This window comes from Cyprinodon tularosa, unplaced genomic scaffold (assembly GCF_016077235.1).
Source record: "Cyprinodon tularosa strain WSP-4 unplaced genomic scaffold, ASM1607723v1 ctg58, whole genome shotgun sequence".
NCBI lineage: Eukaryota > Metazoa > Chordata > Actinopteri > Cyprinodontiformes > Cyprinodontidae > Cyprinodon > Cyprinodon tularosa.
Window position 1 is genome coordinate 1,261,257 of NW_024039318.1, and position 18,163 is coordinate 1,279,419.

Consider the following 18,163-nt stretch of genomic DNA (forward strand, 5'->3'; position numbering starts at 1 on the left):
AACATGGAGCAGCACTGGAGAGACGATTCGAAAATATAAAAGAGCGAATCATTAAAGCACACTGACTACACCATGGCTTCCTTATATGTTACTCTACATTGTTTACTTTCCTTCTGCGTGATGGTGTCAACAGCTTGCCAACATGGGGTCAGAAAGGAAAGAGGCTACTGACACTCAAGTAGTAATGAGCTAACACTGCTGACTGCTAATATAAAACATCCAGTACTGTCAACTTTTATAATTTTGTCCTATGATACCTGTCGGTATACAGAAATAATGTAATTATATTCTCTGTTATGTTGTTTAGGATCAAAATGCCTGACTGAAAAACAGACAAACAAAACTTGAACGTATAAGTTTAAATCGGAGCCAGCACGTCATAAATACACTCATAGATTCCAGAGTTAGAATGAAGCTAATGCTTTTCTTGTATAACAAAATGAAATAAAAAAAATGAAAAAAAAAAGAATAAATTTTTAAATTCAGTTTACTTTTTTTGGAGCACTTAGATATGCATATACATGTCTCTTTGGGTTAATATTATACAAAAAAACTAGTTTTAAATACTGTATAAGATAAGATTCCAAAAAATACAATTAGCTGTGCTTTAGAAAATCAATGGAAACTCACCAATTAAATCATATTGTTCTCTTTTAGGTATCTCAAATAAAATTTTCTATTAAATATTAGGATTCATTTCAAAGTCTGTTTGATTTTAAGTTGCTTTTATGCAATACAATACATTTTACAAGATTTTTTCTGAAAAATATAATAAAAAGGCAGTTAAATTTTTATAGTCTAGTCTGTTTAAAGTGTTCAATAACAATTTCAGATTTGAAAATGACAAATCAACGTACTTCTTTATATCTATGCTCTCCAAGCCCTTCCACCCCCAGGGTCAAAGATGGTGTGATAACAGCATTCCCAGTGTCCAGCCCAGTTAGCAACAGTCTCGGCCTCCGCTCTGTCTCTGTGTGGGATTAGCAGCCGGCATTGGCCACCGCTTTAATCCTTTCCCCAACAGACTCACTCTCACGTTCTCACACACAGTCAGATTTTCCCTGACAGCAAACACACACCATATCTTAGCCTGCTAATCTGTTAAGTATCTATTACAGTATTTGTGTTCAGGACCTTTGATGGTGTTGCTGTAGCTATGCTCATATACATCAACTATGAAAAAAGACAAACACTAATGGAAATTCATTTATCCAATCTTGTTTTTAATGAAAATACGAGCATTCTTAACAGGGCAGCTGGGAGACTCCAAGCTCGGCCCATTCGGATGATTGTTAGCTGTGTAAACACTGCCTCCATTTGAAGCTAGAGTGGTCAAAACAGTAGGTAATGTCAACTGGCCTCTGTCTTTATATAGTTTGTTTACGGTATTTGCCTGCCCATCACAGGAGTCCCATGAAAAGGGCCACTTATACAAACTCACTTGTTGCAACAACATCAGGCTTGAGGCAAACCCACCATAAGTAAACGTGGGGCCAATATTAGTATATCTGCATATTCAGCGTGTGTAACCAGCTCCGATACAGCAGTTACGAGTATGAGTCGATCCCAGGTTGTCCTTTTATCTTTGCTTTCCTACTCAGTACTTCTGCATGTTTTATTTAGTCTTTTCGCAATTTCCTCTAGAACAAATAGTTTACAAAATTAGACACAGCATTACAGATTCTGTGCAATACTTTCAAACAGGCAAGAGGTACGTTTTCACATCTTCATTTAAAGCAGTGTTTTCTTTAAAATGAAAACAGGGATTTTAAGCAAACTTATAAAGGTTTGAAAAAAAGGGCATTTGAGTTGGCAGTGTTTCAATTTGGATTGAAGTGAATTAGTCAAGCGATGCAAAGGTTATTGTTGTCATACATCTACAAAACGTCGGCATGCATGGCAATATTAAATGCGCAGTAGAGACTGGAATCTAGCCCAGACCACAGATCAGTAATGGATGAAAGTTTTAATGAATTTGCTGTTATGTATCAGGCATGTTGTTCTTACGTTAAAGGTATAGGGGAAGATTTTCCCTAATTTTTTAAAAGACTTCACTTTTGAAAAAAAAAAAATGTACATGCACAACCCTGTATCCGCTCCTAAGAGGGGCCGCCCATTAAAAGTGTGTGAGAGCATGCATAAGCCCATTTCTCCTCGTGCACGCTCTGTTTAAAAGTTGCTGTTTGGATCGCTTATACAAGTTTACTTTCCAAAAGAACATTTGCAATATTTCCGCGCCGTTAGCCTCACCACTGGTAAGTGAAAATGTCTATTATTAATTATTATTAATTTTCAAAGAACCGTGGTGAGAAAGGCGAGCTTCAATGACTGTCTAAAACAGCAGCTGGCCACACATATACACCTGAAAGTGCGCATGTGCAGAAAAAGATAACTAGGGAGGAGCTTGCAGACACCCTTACGTAAACGCGAGAATGACTTACAATTAGGATGACCAGTTATTTTGATGATCCACCAGGAACAAGAACATCCTCTCCTATGCCTTTACATTTCAGCTACTGATGGCAATGCTATTTCCAGCCATGCCTGTGTGCATTATAGGAACATCGGGGAAGACGTCGACAGCGGAAACAGTTGATCAGTCATGTGAGGTAAATGTTCACTACGTCAGAGCTGATCTGCAAAAAGTGTTTCAATCACCCTTTTTTTACCGTTTTTATCAAGCTTTTCTGATACAATACTTTGCAGGGGGGAATATAAAAAAAAGTCTAATCAACCAACACTTTCGTGACCCCCATGCAGTTCCTCTGTGGACCCCCTAGGGGTCGGGGACCCCCTGTTGAAGACCTATGACTTAGATGTTAAGTCCCATCAGGGTTCAGAAAACTCAAACTCAACAATTTATATTTATCTATTTTACATTTATAATAAGTGGGTCCAACAAAAAAGTGTTACTGAGCATTGTGGATGGGTCTCAGAAGTGCTGAGTTCAAGTCCCACTGGCACTGGGTCCCTGAGCAAGACCCTTAACCCCACACTGCTCCCTGGGCACCCCACGGTGACAGCCCACTGCTCTACTTGTTACAGTGTAATGGAAATAAAAGGTTTTTCTTTAAATAGTGCTAAATAATGCTAGTATTTCCTACAACTGAGAGCTTTGGAGATTGGGTTTTCTCACCTTACTGTCCTTCGGACTGTTAAGGGTGGCAAAATAAAAACTGCCTCACTGCCAAGATGTTGTAAATGTTTTAATGACTGGTTTAACTCCTTGTATGGTCAAGTCAATATGTTCAAACCTTTGAAGATCTGCACACATCTGCTTCACTTGAATGGCAGGTTCTCTGTTCTATCCCACATGGGAGTGGATAAAAGGAACAGGCCTTTGTCATACTAATACCAAAGGACAAGCTAAAATATTGAATAGTAGAAAAATTTATGTGTAATACATTGTGATTTGAAAAACTTTATTTATAATCATTCTGTTGGAATTTTTTGAGGCCACACAGGAAATTATCCCACTGATTTTACAACAACCATTTATTAATCTTTAAAAGCATTTATTCAAACATATGGCTGTAACTAACAAATATTTTGCTAACTGATGAATCTGTTAATTATTTTTTTCAATTAAACCATTAATAATCGGATATCAAAAGGTCCCTTAAAGAGGTTTTATTTAAAAAATTAAAGCAGGTAAAACTAAAACTTTTCCACATGAGGACTTCTGGATAGAGCATATTCACAGACAAAACGTGTATCAGCTAAAGGCGTGTTTCAGAGTCTCTATACTCCAGTTAATGAATAATCGATTGCTAAATTAGCTGACAATTAGTTTAGTTATCAATTAATCACAATTAATCCAATTAATTGTTTCAGTCCTACTCTAATAAAAGCTTCTATAAATATTTCTGTAAAGGATCATGTTTCTGTGATAACAGACTCATTTATTTTTAGGCTTTTTTCATGTAGAGTCTAACAGTGGAGATAACCATTCCTGCAAATCAGAGATTGTGGCATAAAACCATTCAAGGTCCGCAGACATGTTTGTTGTAGAGCCTTTGAACAACTCAAACAGTGGGTGTGAAACTGCAGATGTTAAAAATTTCCATGACACTGAACATACTCAAAAGTCGTCATTTGCTTTGGTACAAAAGTAAACAGACTCAAACGACAAAAACAACAACAGTGCTGCTCAGTGAAACGCTGATACCAACTGTGGGACACCAGGTGTTACATTTGAGTTTAGGTTAGCAGTAACTCTGATTCTGTATAAAAAAGTCTAGAAAACATATCGACCATCGATCCATACAAACAGTTACAACAACACCTTGCACAAAACCCAAGCACAACCTTAGTATAGCGTTTGAAGATCTTATCTATATCCAGCAAGTACTGTAGGAGATAAATTCTTACCAATTATATCTGAACATCATGCCTTATATATGCATTAAAGTTCCTCCCCTAAAAATAAGCATTTTATAACATTACCCTTCACTGCAATTTTGGATTATGTCTCCAAGCTTTGCACATCTAGTGACTTAAATATTGTTCTTTCAAAAATTGACTTAAACTCGGTCAAACTGGAAAAACAGCTTTGAACACAGGTATTTGTGTCTTCCTCTGTAATCTAAATTGTATGTACATCTGGACTTTGACTAGGCTACTTCAGCACATACAAAATGTAAATTAAATGATCCCAAGTAAATCTGGCAACATGTTTGTAGCTGTTGCGATGCTGGAAGATGACCCTTCATGTTGGTATATCTCCCACTTTTTACTTTTGAACAACTTCCCCCAGTTCTCTTATTTTTCTTCATCAACTTTCTCACCAACTCTCCTTAGCTTGCTTCCTTCTACTCATTAAGATTATCCTTGCAAGTATGATGATCCCACATGTGATGCATGTGAGTGGCCTCACAAGGTAATTTGCTACTCCAAATATTGCATTCAGGCCAAGAGGTTCCAGTTCAGTCTCACCACACCAGATCTACATGTTTACTGTTTCCTCTACATGGCTTGTGCCAAACTACAAGCAGTGCTTACAAATTTCAGGATTTTTTTCTTTGAGGTATCAGAATGAAAGAGAATAGATATGAGTTCATACTGTACCACACAAGTTAACTGAAAACCTATTATTCCCTATTATGCATATCTCTTTCCTTGATCTATAAAAAAAAATAAAATCATCCGAGTTCCTGGTGGCAACATGACATAATCTGTAAAAGCTCAAGGAGTAAAAATACTTTAACACATTTGTGTGTGTTTTTCATAAAGGCAAATCTTAAGCTATTTTTAGACGCATCTCCTGTTACTGGTGACACATTTCTTTATAAATATTACCTCATCCAGGTATTGACATGATATTTTGCATACTTTCTCTGTTCTCTGTATATTTTTTAAGGTCTATATTGTTGTGATGGGAAGCACTGACATGTCATAAACAACTGGTAGAATTTTCTACCTGAAAAAGGTTTTTTATAACATAATAAAACAACCCCATGGTGACGTAATTATTTTGTGTCCCGAGTCCTAAAAATTAATATTTTTTTTATTTTGAATTATTTTTTTTTTACCTTGTGATAGATATTTGTTCAAATGATTTCTGTCAATATAGATGTATTTTCATACATATAACAATTGTCCTTTTGCAATTTAAACAGAGTGAAACCCTGTGTTTAGAGAAACGAAAGGCTGTTTCAAGATCACAGTGACAGGTAAAGCAGGATTCACGGCCCATGACCTGCCATCCCACAAAGATGCTGTGACATCACTCCAAAACAGTCACGGTAATCAGATTATATCCGTTACACAGTCAGACGTTCAGCCGCCGCCATGAGCTGTACTGTTGGAAGTGCTCTGCAGAGCAAAAACGCACAAATATTACCAGACAGGGCTAAGACATGTGAAGTGAGATGGGATAAATTTAGAAGAAAGCACTGAACTGAGCTGAAAATAAGAGTTCTTTGTTGTGAGAGTTTAAGAAAGCTTCAAAGACATGAAGTACTGAGCAGAGCAGCCAGCTGATAGGAGACAGAGAAGCTTGGGGGGCCCTTAGCTGCTCCATAACTGCACTGATGCCAAGTCGTTAGCTGTTTGAAGGGGACACCTGAGACCGGCGCACCTGAACAATGCGCTGAGCTGTAACCCTAAACTTAGACGTACCCACTGTTTATCCCCCACACTCTCCTTCTCCTGTTCTTTCCCATCATTCTGTTCTCAAAAGCTTGTTTTCTCCCCATAACCCGATCTATTCCATGCAGGTATTCTATCAATCTTTTCACCTATTGGCTCTCTTGTCTTCCCATGCTTTCACCTTCTGGGCATTACCAACGAAAACACTATTCAGTGTGCGTGTGAGTCAGGACATTATGGTTCAAATTGTATTTTATGGCTTATCCATCATTCAAGGGGAATTCAATTCCTACCTGTGACATTCCTGCATTTATTCGGCAGCTATTTACACACAAGGAACAATTTAACTTTGAGGAATTGTGTTTTACACAGCAGCCGACGGCGGTTAGCAGCGGCATGACTCAGTGACACGAAAAGCAGCACTTGTGTCACCATGGAAAGGCAGAGCTATGGTGATGTTGCCATGGCTCTACTGTCCAATACAAGTATTACTATGAATTTTTAGTGTTAAAGAACAAAAGAGAGGGAGTTCAATAAATAAAATGGAAGAAGGGTAGGTTTAAGACCAGCTAAGCCTCTAGAGGCTCCGACGTCATGAAAAGTCTCACCACATGAGACGCCTTTAGTCAGCATCTTTCCCAGTCTACCTCTATTTGCACTTATGTCACTCCAGCCGAACAAACACCCTGCCAAGATTGCACATAAACCCAGAAACATACACTTGGATTCTCATTGCGTATCAACTTTCTTTTTGTGCACCAACAACTGTAACTGTGTCTTTAAACAGCAAGTAGCACAAAGCACCAAAAATAGCGCGGCGAGTTGCAGAGCAGATCTGCACTCCTTGAGGAGGGGAGGAAAGAGGAGGATGGTGACAGAGAGCAAGAGGAGGCGCAGAGAGAGATGACAGGGAAAAGATGGCAGAGAGGCACCAGTTCTCCAGGATTTAGGTGGAGGTTCAGTTGAAGTTTCTACCTGCAGTCTGCAGTCAGTATTTCAAAAACACATTAGATAACACAAGGACGAAAATCACTTTTCTAAAACTAACATTGGAGGATTAGGTAGGAAAGCTTAATGGCTGCATATCTATAAGTCATTTCTTGTTTGCTTAAGATGATCTCCCACAAGACTGCCTGGTCTACCATAGCTGCAGCTACAAATCAAACACCTGTAAGGCAAATATGGTGGCTTTCAAAACTGTCCACACCCCTGTGAAAGATGTCAGGGTGTTGTGATAAGAATGGCCGCATAATAAATCATTTAGAGACACTTTTTTTTTACTTTAATGTAACTTTGAAACTCTACAAATCACATAAAAATATGTTAGAAGAAAAACACTGAAACAATAATAATCTGGTTAAACAATGATTCCCTTCTCTTATATAGAGATGTCTGAGATTCTATCCACTTTTAGGCATATTTTAGATTAATTGGAGGAAAAGTTACCCAGGGTCGCTGCAAGAACCATTTTTTACTGTGGATATGGTTCATCTTTGGGGATGTTTCCTTTCAGAAGTTCTGTTAGATTTATGTAAAGCATGATATTTTCCTGCAGAGTTTTGGGAAATTTAGCACAATCTAAAATATGTCTTTAAAAGGTAGCATTGTCTATTTTACTTCACTACTTTTCCTCCAGAAATAGGGTGAATACAGGGGTTCATTGTGTGTAAAAGATCTCCCCAACCCTCAAGCCTAGTGTAGTTCTTGACAAATGCGCACAAATCCACTTTTAGCATATATTGTTAAACTCTGATACATTGAAATTCATATGACACTTTATAAACTATGTGCAAACTAAAGATGTCACTATGAATGTCAAAAAGATCCTCTCTTAGAACTTGAGCTTTTTTAAGGTCCAATGGTTTAAGTTAGTGCTGACAAGATGTAACTGACAAGACTGAATGCTGGGGGGAAAAAATAAATGAAGTATGTCCAAAAGGGATGCACATATTTATGGAATCTGCTTTTTTGAATTTTCTGTGTTGTTGTTTTTTTTAAATGTTTCTACTTCTAAAAAAGATTTAGTTCCTCTATTGAATTGTGCAGGGTAGACTTAACCTTGACTTGGGACTTGAGTTGGTAATATTAGAAATTACAAGTGACTTGACTTCGACTTGATTGCCTTAACTTAAAATGATTTGACACTCTTTTTAAAGTAAAACAATAATAATAATACCAAAAATAAAATACTTGGTAACAATCTTAAAATTAAACATATGACTTGGAACTCGTTTGTCTAGACTTGTGACTTGACTTGAGATCTACCAATCTTGTCTAGTGCTTTAACGTGTGACTTGACTATAAATATTATGGATTAACTTGTGACTTGGAAAGTAATGATTTGGTCTCTCCAATGGTAAATGTGACACAATAAAGGTTGATAAAGTTCTGAGGTTATAAACTCTGGTTCCATTTTCTTAAAATCACAAATACATTTTAACGACTACATTATTTGGATACAAAAACTTCAACATGCAGTTTTAATAGTTTAACTATTAATTAAACTAAAAATTAATAGGTTGTGGAAGTTGTCATCAGTCCTACTAATGAAATTATTAACCATCTTATCAGTAAGAAAATAATAATTTAGAACAAACTTGTCACACCTGCTTTGGAGCTGTGACCATCATAACAGTTCATCATCACCTTGGTCTGCATGAGCTGCCATATAAGGACAGGTCTTCCTCCTGCACAGGGTAGGACTGTAGTTTAACTCTACGTAGTAACACTTTCAGGCCATTATTCAGCTTCAGTGAACTTTGACCAGTAAGTATCCTATTTTTTTCCCTTGACCCTTCCTGCTTCACACCCATCCCTACCTATCTTGAATCACCTGGATTTGACCCTCTGACTGCCTGAGCCCAAGAATCTTTATCAGCCAATCTATTGGATTGGATTACCTGCCGACCCCGAGAAATAGCCTAAGTAAAAGTATTTACTGTTCTGTGCTAAATGCTCAGTCTAAGTGTTTGGAAACAGCTGCCGTTCCAAACTGCCCCCCACAAAAGCTTCATACACATTTACATTAAAGACTGGAGAGTTGCATTTATCATCATCCCTCTCTTAAAGATGGATTATTCCTTCAGTTCAGCCGATGACCTAATGTCATGTAAAAAAAAATTTTAAAGCATTTTTCAACTCTGTAGACACAATGGAAGATATGTTCCATATTTTGTATCCAAAGGGTTGATTGTTTTGATCTTTATTGAAAAAACAATTAAGAGGAAACAAAAAAACCTACGGTCAGTTAAAAAACGGTTCTGACCAGCCTTTTATTAAACAGAGGTAGGGGATTTCATTCAGTTAAAACTAAATAAAAATTATGTACTATACCTTCACAATGCAAACCATGATTTAAAAAAAACACTTTCTGTTTTTAATTGTATTTCTAATCATATTTAGACTCAATAACGAATTTTGTTATACCAATTTCGTATCAACCTATATACACGCATTGTACATAAAACTGAAAATGATCAGAAAATGAAAAAGCACCTCATTAAAAACTTGAATAAAGAGAGTTAAGACTGAATCAGTTGACCAGTGATCAAAACTGGCCAACCTTTCACTATCAGCAAATTAAATATAAAAATTATCAGTTTTAATCATGTTCATCTCGTGAATCAAAACTCAGAAAGTTCCTCCTTTAGATACATAAACAAATCCAACAACCAGATGTTCTTTAATGCACTTTGGTTTGATCTTAATTTGTTGTCAGAGTAGGAAACTTACACAAACTACCATGTATGCACTATATACCTTGAAAAAATATATATAGGCATCAACTCAGATCTTAAGTAAAACCATGATTGCCATGCAAAAATAAAAATTTACAGTTAAATATATTCAATAGCAAAATTACAATTTATTTAATCTCAATGTACAATGCTAAAAAAGACATATTATAAGGGAAGTCCCTGCCAACAGATCACATTTACAAAGATATTTTAGCATTTATAGATGAATTTATAAATCCGCTGACTGATATTTTTAGTTGATATTTACGTTTTGTTTTTGTTTTTTTCTTTCTGGCGTTATCCGCCAAAACTTGCATTTTTTTGCTGATTAATTAATGCATTCAGTAGCCATGTCTCGAAATTGGGTGGTGCTTGAAGGCCAATCGCTCCATTTACAATCCATTGTTAGTGTTTTGTTTGGTTTGTTAATAAACGTTTGTTTTTGTTTAGATTGAGACCTGTCTGAGATTTGTTACCACAGTGTCAATTTCTAACATGTAAATGGAGGAAGATTGGCCTGAGGAAAATAAATAAATAAATCTCCATAAAATATCGGGGATTTTCTAAACCAATATAATAACTGGCATCAGCATTAAAAAACCTGAATTGGTCGATCTCTAATACTTTTTAATATGTGTATGTACAAAGAGCTGACAGTATAAACTAAAATTCAGATTTTATAATAAAATCACGTTTTGTATTAGGTTTCAGCAAATATCTTTCTTCCCTACATGAGTTTACGATAAGTACACTGTGTAGGTCTGGTCTCAGATTTTTAATAACAAATTTGATTATTAGTTTTTTTATTTTCTTCCTTTTTCTCTCCTTCATGGGAATAAAATAAAAATGGCAGAAATTGTTTTAAATATTTCAGATTTCTCTTCTGCGATGTGACCTGGATTCGAACAGTGAGGAAATAAAATTTTGTAAGACAAGTTGTCAAACATTGCAAATAATTAAAGTGTAGCCCAAATGTTTGCAGTGATGTGACCGGAAATCAGAGGCAAATGTCAATCTAAATTACAGGGCCAAAACATTAACCAGCGGTAAGCTGATGGTTTAACAATCGAAGCAGAGTTGTCCACACATCAGCAAACGAACCTGCCTTTTCCATTTACCAGTGAAAGCAGCACTAAATAGAGCTTACCCTGAGTATACTGTGTGGGATTTTTTATACTAGCTCATACTAGGAGTGAAATCAAGCAATTTTCTGTCCATAAATAATAATAGTTCGAGTTGTCATCCCAGTATAAGATGGTGAGCAGGGTGTTGAACATGATGAACTCTGGATGCACTGCAGGGAGCTGCAACAGGTCCTATCCATTTCTTAGATAAAAGTCTGATAGTGTGTGTCAATCATAATGCTGGGTTCAATGATTGCTTTGAAATGGATGTAAACCTTCAGCATGAATAAAAACATCTTGGATACACATCCATCTAGCTGCATTCCCCCTATGAGAGACCCACTGTTTACATGTTTGCAGTGAAATAACAAAGGCAGTGTTGTTCAATCACATGGCATAAAAAAGTGATTATCTGGAAGCGTGCTGAGTTTTAGTAGGTACTGAGAGACAAACAATGAGCTCCTGGTTGATTCCATTTAGGGCTAAGCATCATAGAATGCTCAGGACAAAAAAAAAACATACCATATTTGCATAGTTTAATATGGATTCATGCAATGATGAACAGGTAGCGGACCCTCTTTTTTAAGAAGGTTATCTAAAAACATGAGGATAAAGATTTGGATGTAGTTCCTATCATAGAAATTCTCTACAAAGTAAATCATCACAGCATTTTTACTCATCCATTTTTTTTTATTTCGGTGTGCCAATCTGAGTCCTTTTATGGCCCCAATGTGGTTCCCCCCAAGGGAAACCAAGGTATACTTTGCACCGGCTGGGTTAAATCCTGACATGAGTTGTGATGGAAGGATGGTATTCCTACAAGGTTTGTTATGAGGCTCTAATAGCCATATCTATACAGCAATTAGACCAACTAGTGTGATTTTACCTATTGAGATCAACAACACAATAATCCTCTTAGGTGCAACTCCACACAACCTTTGACTTGCTCTGAACCAAACATCAGCCAGTATCCTTTCTAAGGCAATGGACGATTAAAACCTGCTGAAACAATCTTATTGACAGTTAAGAATAGTAATTCAATTTCATGATAAGGAATAATGGCAAAGACTTAAGAGTGTCTAACAAATATTTACAATCGTAATAAGTTACAATCCTTAAACTGCTATTTTATTGTTTTGACAAATTTCTACACATCATTATCGCATGTGCCGTATAAATTCATGAAAGTGTACATCATCAGTACAGAGTATGAATAAAAATCTAAAGTACTTACTATTGCTGGACTTGAGATCTCTGTGGATGATTGGTACGAACGCCTGGTTGTGCAGGTAATCCATGCCTGTAGCAATCTGCACAGCCCAGTTCACCAAAACTCTTGGGGGGACCTTCTTCCCAGCCAATGCACGATTTAAAGCCCCTCCTCTGGCGTACTCCATCACCAAGCAGAGGTTGGGTTCCTTCAGGCAAACCCCACGAAGAGATATTATGTTGGGGTGACGGAGAAACCAAAACAACCTGGCCTCTTGCCGTACGCTTTCCGCTGTGACGCTAATATCCTCATCTGGATCCTGTCTGGCAGCCTTTACAGCTACCTCCTCTCCTCGCCAAACTCCTTTGTACACCTTCCCAAATCCGCCAGCTCCTATCACCTCCTCCAAGGTCAGTTCTGAGAAGTCAATCTCCAACGGAGACTCGCTCACTCTGACTGCCACCAGCCCTCCAACCTTCAGCTGCTGATAACTGGCAGCATCTCCTCTTGTGACATAGTTACTTGGAAAGATACCCACCTTGTCCTGGATCTTCCCTGTCCACCAGCCCTCATCCCCAGAAACCTTGGAGTCTTTGGAGAGAACCTCCAGTAGGTCCCCACGTCGCAAGGTTAATTCCTCATCTGCTGTGGCTTCGTAATCAAACACTGCCGTCCAGTAAGGGTTGGCGTTTTTAGCCCCACATGGATGCCCAGGATGGGAATCTAGAGAGTCTGAGGATGAGACCGTAGAGTTCCAACTGGTTCCATTCTCCACCTGCAAGAAAGGGGCAGGGGACATTGATGGTGGAGGGGTCATGCTTGAGGGCATAGAGGAGGAGGTAGTAGTGGACGAGGACGGGGGCCCAGGGGGGATAAGACAAGGGGGAGGTGGTGAGCAGCAGTCCCCGCAGCTGGTGCAGGACACGGGGGGTGGTTTGCTTTTCGCCCTTCCGTATGGAATCATGCTGTTGGACGCTTTGGGCAGGCCCCGTGTCAACTCAGGCACAAAATCCACACAAGGCCCATGGACTGAGACAAAGTGGTCTCAACCAACCCAAAAGAATCCGGATCAGGGGCTCTCCCCCATGGCCGTATCTCTCTAATGAATTTGTCCCAAATAGTTGAGTTGCAACACAACGTGCAAGTAACATGTATTCCAAAAAGGCAGGGTCACACAGGGGCGATGAACATCAGTTCAAACAATGACACTCAGCAAGGCAGATCCATGACAGGAGTTCCTAGAAAACAGATTGTTTGCATAAACAGATGAGTCTTTTCAAAGTGGCACAAAATGTCAGTAGAAGGGATTCTGAAAAATCAAAAATGATTGCCTGCAGTGTGATTTCCGATTAGAAGATGTGAATATTAATCAAATGAAATGCATCACTGCCTTCATGGGATTCAGAAAACATATTAAAAAAAATATGAGGTGAGTTATTACTTTGAACAAATTTTCTTGTTCTTGGCTTTTGTTTTTGGTTCATTCCAAACAATTAAATGTCTACCCTGAGGAAGCTTTACCAGTTGCTGGGGCAACAATGAAGTCACAGCTGACTGTCAGATTAATTTCAGCACGGAAAATTAATTATTGGTCTGCAAAAAACAACCCCAATATAACCCAAGTACATGAGCCGAGCAAAAATCCTCTGTGCAGGGGGGGTTCACATTATTTCTCATCCAGCCGATGCACCTCCCCCGCCAGCCGTCTCCATAAATGTGCATGGAAATATCCGCCGATATATGCGCCCTATATCTCCATGAGCCAGCCGGGGCTAAATCCTATCCACGCATGGCCAGTCGGTAGCCGGTTGAGATTCCCAGATATAAGAGGCCCCCGTTCATTTCAATACAGCTGAGGGGGGGCTGAGTGGCAGCAGGTATTCAGTGACTGCTGCGGGGCAGCGGATTGGCACCATGTTCAGCATCCAGCGCAGTCTGTGCGCCACTAACCCACCTCCTTGCGCGCGCAGCGGCCTGGTTCAATCGCCTTTGCTCCTGCGAGGTTTCAATAGAAATCCTTCTTTGTTGGATGCAGCTGCATACAAACATTTCTCGTTTACGGTGCTGCTTTTAGATGAGCTGTTGCATCTTCGCCTCTGGTGGAAGAGGGGGGGTTTAAATGTCTTCTTTAGCAGAGACGGAGGCTGTCATACGGCTCAGTATGGTGGGAAATATTCCCAGAGAACATTTGCATAGAGCTGTTGAGATCCGCAGCCGTTTCTTTCTCTAATAATAATAATAATCGAATACAATATAATGCGTTTTTCGCTGCTTACTTCTTTATTTTACCTTAACGTACACTGAAATCTAACCTGAACACTGAAGACATCCACTGTCCAGTCGTTGAGGCGTCGGGATCCGAAATCCCAGTTAAATGCCAAATATATATAGGCTACATAAATATATATATTAAAACTGCCGCCGTCTTCTCCGTTTATTGGTTGATATTCCGGGGAGTTTCGTCGTATCCAAACGGGCTTTATCCTTCAAATAAGGCGTAGACTCCGCTGGGCTCGGAGCTGTCAGTCTGTGGGCTGACTTTGCATCCAAACACACCGGGCTGTGGCGTGCACGCTCACGGGAGCGAGCGTTTCCGCTGTTTTCCAGATCCTCAAGTCATGCGGATGGTCAGGGCGTTAATCTTTTTACCCTCTCCCTCCCTTCTCCATCTTTATACACATTTACAGCTCACCTCAGTTTGGGCGAAGGGCGTCCTGCAAGAACGATACAAACCTTACTGCTGCATTGTGGGTAATGTAGTTAGGAAGCTCTCTCTTCCTGACCTACATCATTATGGCAGCTGATATAACGACGTAATTAGCAATATTATGCATGTAAATCAGGATAAGTACATTTTCATATGGAACCGATTATTTAAACACTATAATATTTTAATTTTTACGTCTTTACCACAATATAGGCCATTGATAACATTATAGTTTGTTAAATAGTGCGATGAAATGCATTTTGATTAATAAAAAATATACCCAACTTTATTCTACAGATGTAATGTAAAATAATAATAACAATATTTGGTTTGTTCTAATTGTAGTAAATAATTTTTTTCATTTAATCAGTGTTGTTTGATGACATTGTGGTAAACTACCACTACTACTTGACTACTTACATTAAATTAAAATATGTCAATACCATTTTTAATAAATAGTCTAAAAATGTTAGCATTTTACAATTCACCCTTGAATTTCCAAATCAAAATCTGACAGTAGGGCTGGCTCTGGTAGGTATTATGGAGCTACACTGCACCCTGGTGTGTGTTTCACAAAACACAAGAAATACAAAAAAAAATGTTAGCTACCACGTAATTTCTTCTTTTTTTTTACACAATCATAGAGATAGAGAATAATGTTAAAATTTTGCCTATGTGACATCCCATTAATAATCCATAGGGGTTCAGTATGATGTGAATCCATTTTTTGCCTCTAGAACATCTTAAGCTCTTCTGGGAAGTCTGTCCACCTGGTTTAGGAGTGTTTATGGGAACTTGTGACCATTCTTCCTGAAGTACATTTGTGAAGTCACACACTGATGTGAGATGAGAAGGCCTGGCTCTCAGTCTCTGCTCTAATTCCCTCCAAGGTGTTCTGTCGGGTTGAGGTCCACTCTGTGCAGGCCAGTCAGTTCATCCCCACCAGAATCTTCCATCCATGTCTTTATGGATCTTCCTTCTGCTCTGGTTAATGTTGGAAGAGGAAGGGGCCAGCTCCGAACTGTTCCCACACAGTTGGGAGCATGCAATTGTTCAAAATGTTTTGGTATACTGAAGCTGTCAGAGTTCCTTTCACTGGAACTAAAGGACGAGGTCCAGCTCCTGAAAAACAACCCCACACCATAATCCCCCCTCCACCAAACTTTACACTTGCCATGATTCTGTCCAACAAGTAGCTACTTTTCTTGAGTCAACTAGCAAACCTAGACTTGTTCATCAGATTTCGAGATGAATGATAGCGATTCATCACTCCGGAGAATGCATATCCTCTGCTCTCGTGCCTAGTGGCGGAGTGCTTTATTGTATCTGACACTTTTGCGCTTGGTGATGTATGGCTTGGATGCAGCTGCTCGGCAATGGAAACCCATTCCATGAGGCTTTCTGTTATTGAGCTAATCTGAAGGCCACATGAAGTTTGGAAATATGCAGTGATTGACTCTGCAGAAAGTTGGCGACCTCTGTACTCTATGCCCTTCAGCTTCCACTGACCCCACTCTGTCAGTTTAAGTTGCTGACCACTTTGTGACTGAGCTGCTGTCGCTTTATGATACGGCTGAAAGTTGACTGTGGGATTTTTAGGAGTGAAGGAATTTGGGGCCTGTTGCACAGTTAACATCCAATTTCAGTTCCACCCTGGAACTCACTGAGCTTCTGAGAGTGACCCATTCTTTTACAAATGTTTGTTACAAGAGTCTGCATCAGTGGGTGCTTCATTCTACACACCAGTAGCCATGGAAGTGATTGGAACACCTGATTCCATCAATTTGGATGGGAGAGCAAATACTTTTGGCAATGCAATGTAGCAGACAATCATTAATATTCTCCTTGAACATTGTAATCCAATAAAAGAAATTGCCAAAGATTTTGCATGTTCAGCAGGCCAATGAAAGGGTGAATGGAAGGAAAAGGTCAACAAACAGTCAGGAAAAACACGCTGCTGATAGAATTGTAAAACCAAGCCTATTCAAGTGTTTGGAGCAGACAGTGAGAGACAGAGGACATGTGGGTTCCCTGCTGTTATATTTAATTATTTTATTTATCACACCTGAACCAGAGACGATTTCAGAGGTGTCCTGGACTGAGAAAAAAGCGGACTGGGTCATTGCCCTGTGGTCCAAAGTCTTCACTTTAAGTGGAAGTTAAGTTTGAATTTCTTTTGGAAATAAAGGTTCAAAGTCTGGAGGAAAGGTCGAGGCCCCAAATCAAAGTGGCATGGACTGCAGTGTAAGGTTTCTACAATGAGGGAATATGTGAGGAGGCACATCATCAGTTGCTTCTGGTCTGCTGTGTTTTATCAAATCCTATGTTAGCAAACAAGAGCACCTTTCCTTGTGCTTAGAAGCTAGATGCTCATTTTATTTCATGGACTTGGCACCTACCAAAATTATCAACACATGATCTAGTAACCAGTAACTTTGACTAATTTGCAGCACATTCTCCAGAACAACAGACAAGGTATTGTTTAGAGAAAGATAAAGGGGATCACTTATGTTTTTTGGGGGTTTTAGATTTTGTCATATCCAGGCAGACAATCGAAAATGTTTCTTTACATAGAAAGTAAAGTTCTTCTCCACTTCTATTTGATTATCATCTTAAATGAAATATTGGCAACTTAGAGTATCTAATGCTTACAATTAAGTGTTAGAAGTGAGTGAAAACAATTTTTTTAAGTTTGTTTTTTTCCCTACATCTTCAGGCTTTTTTTTTTTTGTTTGTTTTTAAAGAGAAAACAAGGATGCAAAAAATTGTAAGGTGTATAACAAGGTCTTTAGCTGGGTACTAAGATGTGCCACTAAGTGTTTTCCTGTTATTAATTTTTGTCTGCTATGAATAATCACCCCCTTTCCTTTATCTATCCCTGAGTTTCTAGATTAGAGGGCTAATAATTCTCTCATACAAGATTTTGAGCTATTTTGTGCCACTGAGTCAGTCCCACCACCTTAACACTTAACAGTCAATGTGATCGGTTTTATAATTCTATGCCTTTATGCCAACTTGGCGATACACAAAGATGATTCTGATTAAGAGCAAAGCTCCCTAAAAAAACGTTAAACTGATATCTGAAAATAGAGTACAAAGGATGAAAAATTTGGACATTTCATCAAAGCAAAACACAAACATAAAAGGGAAAAATGTAATGATAAAAAGTCACATCAAATCACTAAATTATGTGAAGTAACCAGAAGGTGGTGCTATTTATCAAATTGTATTTTAGAATTCCAATTTAATTATTAAATCAGTGGGTTTATAGAAATGGCTAAAGTAATGACAGAAT

The 18,163-nt window shown here is 38.5% G+C and overlaps 1 protein-coding gene across 1 annotated transcript in view; it reads right to left on the reverse strand.

The window, feature by feature from the left end:
- The window catches only part of map3k10 (mitogen-activated protein kinase kinase kinase 10), a 50,663-nt gene extending 36,991 nt beyond the window's left edge, over positions 1–13,672 (reverse strand). Inside the window, exon 1 of the mRNA XM_038306375.1 lies at positions 12,186–13,672. Within this exon, the coding sequence (XP_038162303.1) occupies positions 12,186–13,125 (940 nt within the window). The 5' untranslated portion in view covers positions 13,126–13,672. The remainder of the gene's footprint in view (positions 1–12,185) is intronic.
- Between the last annotated feature and the right edge of the window lie 4,491 nt (positions 13,673–18,163).